This window comes from Gouania willdenowi, chromosome 6 (genome assembly GCF_900634775.1).
Source record: "Gouania willdenowi chromosome 6, fGouWil2.1, whole genome shotgun sequence".
Lineage (NCBI taxonomy): Eukaryota > Metazoa > Chordata > Actinopteri > Blenniiformes > Gobiesocidae > Gouania > Gouania willdenowi.
The window spans coordinates 29,406,363-29,418,899 of NC_041049.1; the positions used below are offsets into that span (position 1 = coordinate 29,406,363).

The window sequence follows — 12,537 nt, forward strand, 5'->3', positions numbered from 1 at the left end:
GGTAGACACTCATTCACCAGAAAAATAACATAAACATGTGTGATTTGGTCCCATAAGTGAGGGTTTAGTCCATGTCATAGAGAATTTACCATTTAATTTTCAGCAAAAACCCACACAGCTGTGTGATTACATACAGAATGGTTTCAAATGCAAAATTTGACACATTTGCCTGTTTGCTACAATTGCTAAAAATTCTGTAACTCGTTTCCTGAGGGTTAATATAGTATGTAAATGTGTGATATCGTTACAAAACATGCATTGGAGGTATTTCCCTGTCATAGTGGGGCATGATTTTAAATAAAAAGAGAACAATTTGAATTTTTTTTAAATAACTGCAATGGCTGAGAAGTGCAAAACACTTTTACAAATGCCACAACAAATTTACAATTTTGAAAACCAATTTACAGTACATAATTGCCTAAAATAAATACAAATTTACAAATAGCACAATGTAAGTGTAAAAATGTTTCCGTATTTATTCAGTTGTTTTGACCTTTTGTAAATTTGTTTTCAATTTGTTGCATGGAGTCTGAGACGCTGGAAGTAGGTGCGGCTGTAAAGGCACTGCTTGGCTTGATTACTCGGAAAGTTTTGACCATATTTCTGAGATAAATAATGTTTTGAAATGTTTAACAAGCCATTTCTACAAAAGCTATTCATACAATTATACAAAAATAAATAAATAAATAAATAACAATACTGTATTTTTTCTCCCCAATAGCTTCTACAAGAAACACAAGAGAAACCTAAAATCTAAACATTTTATTTTTTAGATTTTTAGACTTTATTGGGTCTTCCAATAAATACTACATAAAATACATATTTTTTTCAAAAACACTGGTGATTTTTAATTATATTTTATATGTGTAAGTGTTTTGCTATTTGTTTTTTTTTAAGCTATAAATTTGTTTTCAAAATTGTACATTTAAATGTAAATGTGTTTGGCACTTCTCAGCCACTGTATTTTACAAACACTTGTGCCTATAATTATACCTGCAGTAGCACCTCCAGGAATGAGGTTGCTATGAAGCCATTCGCTCAGGAACATGTGTTAGAAAACTGTGATGTCGGCACACACACACACACACACACACACACACACACACACACACACACACACACACACACACACACACACACACACACACACACACACACAGAGAGAAGTAGATGAGATGAACTCACACCTTAAAGGTAAACAGTGCGTGTGCACATGACCTGTCTGTGAGCACTGAGTGGTGGACCCAGGTAGACTCAGGTGCTCACTGACCCGCCCACACTGCCACTGTGTTCATTAGGGCTGGACTTCACACTTACATTGTAACAGTTTCATCAAACTTTTTAAAGTGAACACATACTGATCACCATGGAGCCTCTCAGCCTCCGGAGACTTTTCTCCGCTTGTGACGTCAACAAGTCCGGTAGGATCGAGTACGAAGACTTCACGGTGGTGTGTCGGGAGCTGAGCGTTCCTGAAGCCGACATCCAGGCTCTGTTCGGCAGGTTCGACGCCAGCACGGACGGATTCATCGACTTTGACACGTTTTCCTCCAGGTTTCAGGAGGTGTCCGACACGCTGGATCTAGCGTCCTTTGGGGCGGAGGCCTGTCCGACACAAGGACACTTTGTGGGGGAAGAGTTTGTGGAAATGGTCGGTTCTGAGTCCGTTCTGTCAGACAGGTACATATCTTTATTCTTTCAACACTAGCTGCTGATAAGTTTACTGTCACTTACACACATCTGACATTACATCATATTCTGTTTGTCATTGAGCAGATTTCATTAGCTCACTGAAGGTGCAGTGGTATCTGTTTCAGGGATTGTAGCTGGAGATTATTTAACACACACCTAGAGCTGGGTGATATATCATGATTCAAGAATAATAATGTTTTCTATTTTGGCGATATAGAAAATTACAATATCGCCTATATCGATATATTTTATATCTTATTTTGTATCAAAATATCTGTTTCAGGAGTTGCTGCTTTCTCTAGTTCTCAGAAACTGCTGTGTGTGTTAACCCAGATCTACCCCTAAACAAGCCCAACTACAGAACTCACTCACACGTGCTGTCCCTTAGAAGAGAAAAGGCCAAAAGTGGCACATATTGTGCAGCTGTTTGTTAATAATTGTGCCTGTGTGGCATTTTGCATTAGCATTTTTAATCCAGAATTGTCTTTATGGTGAGAGATTAGTATTGTATATCGCCATTTTAAGAAAAATAATTGAGATTTGAGTTTTGGTCCATCTCGCCCAGCCCTACACACTCGCGCACACACTTTTGCACTTTGTGTTCTTGGTGTTTGTTTTAACCTGCAGTAAAGTCAGGTGATGGACCAGGTGAGAGGGATAAGTGAAACCATGTTTTTATATACTGTAATGAATCCACAATGCCTCATTTATAGATTTAATTAACAGCATTGCTGCTCACCTGGTTTTTTCATTCCATCAAACTCCCTTCAAATGCGTTTTCCTATTAGTCTAACGATGGTGTATTAGGGCCACATTTAAATAAAAATAAATATCTGCCCCCTGCCCCACCTCGTGAGTCGAGGAGACTCAGTGATGATGTAATCAGTCTTACTCTACAGTGATGATGTCATCAGTCTTACTCTACAGTTAGGATGTCATCATTCTTATTTTACAGTGATGATGTCATCAGTTAGAACATTGGAACATTGGTCCTATCTCCTCAGTGATGATGTCACCAGTAGGGGTGGGAACCTCTGGGTACCTCACGATACGATACGCAATACAAAGCTCACGATAACGATTATCGATATATTGGTCAGAAATCAATCTACGATAATCTATGACATAAGAAAAAAAAGATTAAGTGAAAAACTACAATTTTTATTTTACATCTCTGAAAGACAATAAACTGAAAACGTGTCCTATGAACAGTGACATTATTTTAGTGCAAAGTGTCAACATATCAATGTAAAGGAATAAGTATCTCCAATAGTGCTTTCTGTAAACAAAAAATAGGGTCTTTCTTACCAGTGACACCATTATAGTGCAATATTCCAGTAAACAAACAGAAAAGGTTTTGGAAAAAAAAGAAATAAAATCAATACTTAGGTCCTGCTAAGTATTGATTTTATTTCGATTTGTTTTTTTCATATCGATAATCGATCGTACAGAAAAATATCACGATATATCGCTGTATCGAGATATTGTCCCACTCCTAGTCATCAGTCCTACCTCTACAGTGATGACGTCCCACCTTCAAACACAACCTAATTTGGCCATCCATGAAGAAGCTACTTACCACTCCCACTTTTCTATAGCAATACACACTTCCTACGGGCACTGCACTAGTCCTAATAAAATCGTTATTTTATGGGATTATCGTCGGAATATTTCTAGAATAAAGGCGTACTTTTATGAGAATAAAATGTAAATACAAACAGGATCTTGTCAGTGTTCCGCTCACTCATGCGTTATGGAGAATGTGAAGCATTTGTTGAGGTTATACTTCTCTTTAGGTTTCACACATAGAGAAATACTGAGCCTTTTGGCAAAAGAACCAGACTGATTTGGAGCAAATGGAAGTGGTCAACTTCAGGGCTATCGGTTTTAGTTGCATTCACTTCAACGGGGAATTATGAGCGCTGTACCATTACAAATTTTTTAAGATCTGGCTTTATTCTCATAAAATTAAGACTCTATTCTCAAAATATTACAACTTTAGTCTCATAGTGTTCAGATTTATTTTTATTTTAATGCGATCCTCATATGCCGTCATACTTTTTTTTTCTTTTCTTCTTATTCTGTTTTTGAAACATTGTTCTTCTGTTTTTTCCAACAACATTGAATGCAGCCTAAGTATGTCCCTTCCTTTACATTAGTGGGTATTGCAAGGAGATAATCTGTGTAATTCACTCCATTCGTCATATAATTAGTGTTTAATATTTTTATTAACGTTTGGACAGAAGTGTAGAAAAAATGGCAACAACAGCAATTTTTGAAGAAAAAATAAAATACAAAATAGTTATGTATAGAAAAGACAGAAAAGTAAAACTCTATACAAAAACTAAATCCTTGCTCCCAGTGTCACTTATGAATTTTGTAATGTTGTGTTAGTCACATTCAGTGGCAATAATTTGCTCTTATGTGGATTCAGTTTATACCCTGAGATTTCTCCAAATTTTGCAAGATGCTCCAGAATGAGGGGAATACTAGTCTCAGCCTTGGACACAAATAATAACAGATCATCGGCATGCAATGAAAATGTATGTTCAGTGCGTAATCTTGTAATGCCATGGATAGAATGATTATTTCTTATCGCTATGGCTAGAGACTTAATAGCTATCACAAAAAGAGGTGGGCTAAGAGGAAATCCTTGACAGGTGCCACGATGTAGCCTGAACAATTTTGAATAGTGGTTATTTGTTAGTACCATTGCCGAAGGGCAAGCATACAATAGTCTAACCCATGATATGAATGTATCACCAAACCCAAACCTACGCAGAGTCTCAAACAGGTGGCCCCACTCCACTCTGTCAAATGCCTTCTTTGCATCCATGTGGAAAAGGCATTCAGAGTCAGTCAGGCACGGAGTGTATATGATATTAAACAAACGACAGACACTGAAAAAGGAGCGCCTGTTTTTCACAAAGCCAGTCAGGTCTGATGATATAATATGTAGGGCTGGAGTCAACCAAGGAAATGGTTGTTCGACCAAGACTATGGCAAGACTTCTTCACAAGAACATGGATTATCCTTATATTTTATATACGTGGATTGTGTATATAGAGCCACCCCTAGCGCGCACTGCACATCTGTGTGTGTTTGACATGCACTTGTCTGTGCGCTGATCTGATGATGACATAAACAGTTGTCTGTTAAGTGTTAATAAAAGCAGGCGTTCCATGAAAACAAACGTAATTATGTCATTTTGTATGTGGAAAAAATAGGTTTTAATTGTAGGTTTCCGGTCGGGCACGGATATAAATACCTAACGTCTGTCGGACCCGTCGGTTTCAGTTTCAAGTTTGGGCCAAAGCTTGAATAAGGTTCATATCACACATGGTCTGTGTTTAACCACCAAAAACCAAAACAAAATATTTGTCTCTCTTTTTCTTTTCCCTCGTCCTCTCCACCTGCTCATTCATTCTCTGGCTCCGCTGCACAAAAACTCCGAGACAAACGCGACAATGCGTACTCAGGTCAGATTGGAGCCACAAACCATTCACACTGGAGTCTGCCAATTGGTCAACCAATAAAAATCATGGTTGACCACAACGGCATCGACCAATTAGTCGACTAAATGACCTAAGTTGGCAGCCCTAATAATATGGGGCAAAACCCTTTCTAGACGACGGGCCAATATTTTGGCCACAATTTTATAATCACAGTTTAAAAGTGAGATTGGCCTGTAAGATGCACACTCTAAGGGGTTTTTATCTTTTTCTTCCTAACTGGTCAGTGACAATCTTGCCGTCCTGTGATTTCACCCCTTTAATTATTTGCTTGGCCTCGTCTTAGCGATTTTAGTTGGCATGGTAAGGTAAAAACTAACCAGCAAAATGCAAAGCAAAACAAAGTCGTGTGAGAAAGTCAAATTGTTACAAAGGTGGGTTTTCAAAGTTGAGGCAGTGGGAGCTCGAGAATCCACTATTGAACGCGGAAATGGACAGAATCGGGATGAAACGGCGTCACCGTGAGGCATAGAACATTTTTATGGGGAAATGTTAGCGGGGACCACTCATTAGATGCACCACTCTCCCCCCTTCTGTCCTGGCTGCTACAAACAGCATCTAAACCACCCTAAACACCATCTAAACTGCCAAAAATCTACGCAAATCATCACTGACTCCTAAATAAAGAGCTTGCTTAGCTTTAACGTGCCTGTGAAGCTTCGTCCGTTGCTCGTCAAGTGCAGCGGCGCTTCTTGGAAACATTGATCAACATTTCATCAGGGCTACAGAAGATTTGTGGGAAAAGTTGGTGATGGTGTGGATGAGACCACCAATACCAGGGATTGTAGAGTCTAAAACATCATAGGTTGATAATAACTACTGATACTGTCAAATATTCTGACCCCTAGTGGTGAAATAACTGACGCATCCATGTGTTCATTTATTTTTGTTTAATCATTACGGTTTGGAATGATGTCATCAGGATCATTTAAATTAGGTTAATTTAAACTAAGTTGATCAAAATTTAAACAATAAACCTGCTCAGTAAACCATTGATCCCTGAGGGGAAATATGGTGATATTAATGCTGTTCTCATACATATTTTAATGACATAAATAATTAAGAAGGAGCAATCAGAATAATCCATGTCAGTACAATTTATATATACCTTTTTATTGCATCTTGCTTTATTTTTGACATACGTTTTTGTTTAATTAGGTTTTTTTTAATTTATTAATTTTTTCTTGTTTCCTCACAGGAGTTAAAAACTAAAATGTTCTTTAAAAAAATGATTGATATTTCTTAAATGGAATTTTTAAAAATGAATGTGGAAAACACGTAATTTGGAAAATGTATGACGTATCACATTGAGAGTAAAATCCATCAGCAAATAATAATGGCGTCATAGAGACTTCATCCCAGCTCCTCTGTACATGCAATTATTTCACACTGTTGACTTTAGTAGGAAATACGAGAGGTTTGAAAGGTTTAAGTGCCAATGCCAAACTTATTAATGCCTACGTCTTATATTTCTGACAGTTCTTTTCAGTTATCCCATGGTTGTTAGATGATTCCTGATATGAGCTTTAACACCAAACAACATTGACAATTACAGACGGAGTTTGTATTTTGACACAAAGTATCACTACAATGTACCCAACATGCCTTATCTTTAGTGCTTTTTTAACTTTATTTGGTTCTGACAGTTTTGTGGCCCAAATGTAATAATATAACTATATATATATATATATATATATATATATATATGCAACAAACAATAATTTTAGTAATTGATTAATCTACTTTTTTAATTGATTAGTTGGTTTTCCTGGAAAACTTGAAGGGAAACACTTTTGTTTTTTCCCTTTCATAATTTTATTTAACGATAATAATATGTCGGTTTTATATAGTGCATTTAAAAAAAATTACTGAGACGCTTTACAGGAAGTAGCAAGAACATTAGTTAAAAAATACAACAGTAGAAAAAGTGCAGACAATTTTCTCCAGGGCTCTACACTAACTTTTCCAGTGGTGCGATCAGATTCTGTGCTGGTGCAACCAACTGAGAAAGTTAGTCGCACCAGCACAGAATTTGGTCGCACCTTTTTTTCCTTTATTTTTTTTTTGAGCGGGGTGAGGAGAGTGTACAGCATAGCCATGCATGCTAATGAATAGTTAACTTAACTGGCGTACCATAGTTTTGTATGAAGTGAACATTGACAATAACTCAGAAATGATATTTGCTAAATGTTTTAGTGTCAATATTACATTTTGTTGCAAAAGGCAGTGGCTGAAATAACAGGTCATTTATTTTATATAATTTTAAAAGAAGAAGTAACAATTTTTTTTTTAAATAACAGCAAAGCATAACAACAGGTTACATGTATTCTGTTTTTTTATTTTTCAGAATTGCTGTACTTGAATTAAGGGCTTGGAGTTGATGTCCTAATTTGGCAGTTCCGCTGCAAATACTGTGACGTTATTGTTCAAAAAACGTAATAGAGAATAGAAAAATCGAAACAGATTGCAAAATATGACCAAAACAGAATATAAAGATATCAACGGAGCACCTAAAGAGACTAATTTGAACTTTTCTGTACTTCTAAACACTCTAAATATACAACAAAATGCATTTAAGGGCTAAAAAAAGTGGATTTAGCATGATATGTCCCCTTTAACAATTGGACTTAAAAAAAACAAACAGTCATTAACTGTATTTAGGGCAGATATTTGTTTGGACCAGCAGAGGGCACTGGTAACCCAGTGGTCGGTTGGCATGCAACTAGCAGTGAAGAAGAGATGCTATGCGCTAGCAGACAGAACTAATAGAAAAACGTGACTTTTACAGATATTGAAGTAATATTACAGATTTTTTCGGTGCTAAAGGGGTAAGGAATCATTTATGAACATGTTTAAGAGTATAAGACGGCAAGAAAGAAAGTAGTAGCAGATTCCGCCCGGCACCAACACTTCTGGATAGCGCCCTCTGCTGTTTAAAAAAGTACTGCAATTTTCACAGTATCGATGTGAACCGTGATACCTATGAATCGATTTTTAACTGCCTTATGATTAATCGTTACATCCCTAACGTCTATCCAACACAGTGGCACATTCAAAAGGCTTAATGACCATTAAAAGCTCCTCTAGTTTGTGCCACTTGTCTGGTTTCAAGTCAAAGTACTTTTTTTCTTTGTGTGGGGCAGAGCTGTCAGACAGGCTATGCTCAGGTGTGGCCATTTGTTTCTGCTTTTCTTTAAGCTTAGCTTTAAACTCGTTCACATCTCTTAAAATGTTCAACAAGACATCTTGCAGCCCCAAGAGATTTATCAATTGTTGAATGCTTCAATCCAGAATGAATGAAAAAAATGTTTCTCTGTCAGTACAACTGACAGAGGACCACCCATGTTTCTCCTCCAGGCTGTTTGCTACAGCTACAATATTGGCACCATTGTCATAGACTATAGCAATGATTTTGATGTGGGGGATTTTAAACCTGGCCACTGCCTCCTCCAATGACTCTGCAGTGTTAGATGCAATGTGTCTACCCTACAGTGGTATTGTGGTGAGGTATACTAACTGCATGTCCCAGTTTTCTGTGATGTAGTGACATGTACTGTAATCCAAAGGTAGACTTCTGTGGCTGCACTGGTCCGTCAGTTGTGAGAGCAAGTTTGCTGGTGTTTGTTTGGTTTGCGCTCTTAACTTTCTGAAATGTCTCTAAATATTTCCTCTCCATGAGTTTAATGAAATGGGTTCTTGACAGAAGGTTAGATAGATACTGTAGATAGATAGACTTAATTGATCCTACAGTGGGGAATTTTACTGTCATAATGATAATGTGATAATCTGGCTGCAGGCTCCACCAGTGTGAGAGGCCTCATGTCAGTGACCAGCATATTCAAGATGCTATCAGTGATGACAGCTGCTTGTTGAGTTGTGCATCACCCCAAACCAAGTTTTTATTGCTGAATACATATATATTTGGGTAAGTAGTGCTGTTGATTGATCCTAGTCTTACTCTTCACATTTTAGGATTTAAATTTTGCATATTTAGTTGTAAAATGTCCAATATACTGGCCATTAAGGGTTGAACGCCGGCTATTACATTATTGGCTTTAACGGATTCTTTAAGATTCCCCCTACATCATCAACTTTTACTGTTGGCCCTGTCCCTCCTATAAAAGTTGAAAGGAGGGAGAGGGTTTCCTCAATCTAAAAGTAATTATATGATCTTTGGCCTGAAAAAGAAAATTCCCAATTACGTTGTATTTATATGGAAACCAGTTAGAAAAGGTAAAAGTGTTTCCATTTCTTGGGATGTGGATGGATGAGAGGCTAACATGGAACACGCATATTGAAAAGACTGTTGAAAAGTGTGAAAAAGTTATTAATGTACTTCATAATTTGGCTAGCAGTGACTTGGGAGCAGATCGGTCAACACTGCTTATGATTTATAGAGCAATGATAAGATCTACATTGGATTATTGTTGTTTTGTATTTGGTACTGCAGCTAAAACTGTTTTACAAAAGCTGGACAGAGTTCAAGCAAAAGCCATAAGAGTTTCCAGTGGAGCTTTTAGAACCACACCCATACCTGCACTATTGGTTGAAATGGGGGAAACATCTTTAAAAATTAGAAGGCAGAAGCTGGGACTCTAGTATTGGGCCAGCCTAGCAGGACTTCAGCATAATTCTTCGGCCAAGTGCCTCTTGGAGGACTGTTGGGAGTTTGTAAAGAAGGAGAGAAAAGCATATTTTTTTTTTAGATCTATCTGTCAGTTGGCTAGTAAGGAGAATGGCTTGGAGAATGGGAGTGTTTCTGCATCAGTGTGGTCCCCTGTTCCATTCTGGCTTTTGCCAGAACCAGAGGTCCAATTGGGCCTGCTGGGGCTGGACAAGAATCGTGTTAGTGGCCAAGTAAATGAGTTTGTGGTTCTTCTTTTCACATTTTAACAGATGTGTCTAAGGATCCGAGCTTGGGTAAAGCTGGTTTTGGAGTCTATATTATGAATAATGAAATTGGGAAAAGTATGCGAGTATCTGATCATGTATCTGTGTTCACTACTGAGCTGTTAGCCATTTGGTAGGCTTTAGATTGGATTGAGCGAAATAAGCCTTACAGGCAATGTCTGACGGCCCCTCTGGGGCTAGGGCAGATATTGTGCTAGAGGTTTTGTGTTTCCTTCGCCGGATAGAGTTGATGAGGTTTAGTATTGGTTTTTCCTGGATCCTATCTCATTCAGGTATTGTGGGGAATGAAGCTGCTGATATGTTAGCCAAGGAGGCTCTTCTCAAGATGGAAATTGAATATGTGGTCTCTTTGGGGAAGGCTGAGTGTGTCAGTATTTTTAAAACTACTGTGCATCAACAATGGCAAAGGGAGTGGGAGAATGAGACTAGAGGAAGGCACTATTTTAATTGTCAACCTTGTGTGCAGGGCAGTAGACTCCTGTGGTCAACTTGTTGATCAAATCAAGTTAAAATAACCAGATTAAGACTGGGGCATTGCAGGCTTGCTGCATATTTAAATCCGGATGGGCTATGTCAGTGTGGTCAGCTTGAGACTATTTCACATGTTTTATTGTCCTGTGTCCATTACTCTGTTGAAAGAGGAATGTTATTTCAAACCTTGGGCTTACAGTGTTTTCAGTAAAATCCATATTTTTGCCTACAACAAATTTGTGTTTAATAGATAAGGCAGTCGTGAGCTATCTTTTCTCTACAAACATCTATTTGATAATCTAAAGTGGAGTGGAGTGATTCTATTGAACAAAAGAGGGCAGCATTACAGTTCTTTTAGTGTAGTCTGCCGGAAACCATTAGAAGAAGAAAGGTTTCCTCCAATCTTAGCCCTCAGTGAGCATTGATTGACAACCTCACCAAGGAAGTCTGAATGCTCCGTACATTCCTGCGGTGTTGTTTTTGATTTCTGTGCTTCTATAAAGAGCAGATTCTGCGCTAATCAGAGGGTTTATCTAGCTATGTGTGTACTTGCAGATACATAGTGTGCGTAGTCCCGTCTTTCTCTGTGTGTGTACGTCTTATCTCTATGTGCGCAGGGTGGTGGAATAGTAGGGCCCTGAGTGGTGTCTGTAAGGCTGTGTGTCAGCTTCACACAGTGTTGTCAACTGCTCAGTAAAAAAAAAAAACTTATTAGCTGTCCCAAAAGTTGCTAGAAGTTGCTAAATGACGTCATCGCCTAATTTTCATAATTCGCCATTTGCATGCAATTGTAATTGACGCTGCAGGAAAGGAGAAACCTTGTGGGAAAGACAAAAAAATGGTAAAAAAATAACACCGTAAATACTGTATGTTTAGAACTACAAATTAACTTTCTTCTGTTGACTCTTGTTTATTTTTTTAAATTTTGCTATTGAAAGAGGCCATTAGGTCTCAAAAGAACTTCGCTAATCAATCGATCCTTGCTTGTATAGCGCCAATTCTTAACACATGTTATCGCGAGACACTTTACAGAAAGCAGATCTGGACGTGGAGTGGTGAGGGTCAGGGTCTCTTCTCTGACTGCAGCTCGGAGTGATAACGCTCCTGTGAGACTGACAGCCTGTGAGTGCTTTGGACCGGGGAGGGGCTCATGGCAGCACCCACTGCTCGTTGAGGACAGTAACTGCAGAGCAATACGTGCTGTCATGTCAGAGTCTGGAAAAACATCAGAAAAGTCTCAAATAACACCGGGAAAAGTAGCTAGATTTGTAGCTAGTAGCTTTTGACAAAAACAGTGGCAACACTGGCTTCACGTCGTGATTGTGTGTGCCTGTGGTTGTAGTGACAAATTTCAGCTTATGAACTCGCTATGTGTGTATGTACTGACACATCATTGTGTGTATTACTGTCTGTCTCTGCGCACAGCATTGACCGGATATCCGAGTGGGCGTGTCTTACTGCTACAGCAGTAACGCCCATAATCAAGGCATTTTTTTAAATTTCCCTCCTAGTGGCAGGTTAGCAGAAGGCAGGGGTGTACTTGCTGTTTAAAGAGTACCATAACAACAACACTCGCACATACTCCCCAGTCGTGCATAAACAATACAAGACCAAAGGAAGTCTTACCTTAGCTTGTAAGTCTTAAGGTGTTTTTCAAACTGAACGCAACTGAAGTGACTGAAGCAACTCGATTACAATTAAAATCAATATAAATGACCCGACCTCAAGTTATCTCCCCTAAAGCGACGTGACGTGTAATTTGAGTGACGAGGTCGCGCTCGACCTCGTCACTCAAAGTTGAAAAATCTGAACTTTTTAAGCGACTTCAGGCGACAAATCCCTCGTCCTTCACTGTCTGTAGAGCGGAGGCTGCAGCCCCTCCCTGCTCCCTCCTGCTTCAGCGCAGACGGCTGCAGCGGAGATCTGTACAACGTCTTCAGTTTATCGAGGC

The 12,537-nt window shown here is 38.6% G+C and overlaps 1 protein-coding gene across 3 annotated transcripts in view; it reads left to right on the forward strand.

Annotated features, from left to right (window-relative positions):
• Nucleotides 1–1,232: 1,232 nt before the first annotated feature.
• rasef2 (RAS and EF-hand domain containing 2) overlaps nucleotides 1,233–12,537 on the forward strand; it is a 38,718-nt gene continuing 27,413 nt past the window's right edge. For 2 of the 3 annotated variants that reach the window (XM_028451146.1, XM_028451147.1), the window contains exon 1: nucleotides 1,367–1,680. In XM_028451146.1, the coding sequence (XP_028306947.1) occupies nucleotides 1,367–1,680 (314 nt within the window). Of the gene's footprint in view, nucleotides 1,681–12,537 lie in introns of all 3 variants that reach the window. The other variant, XM_028451145.1, reaches the window with a different exon arrangement.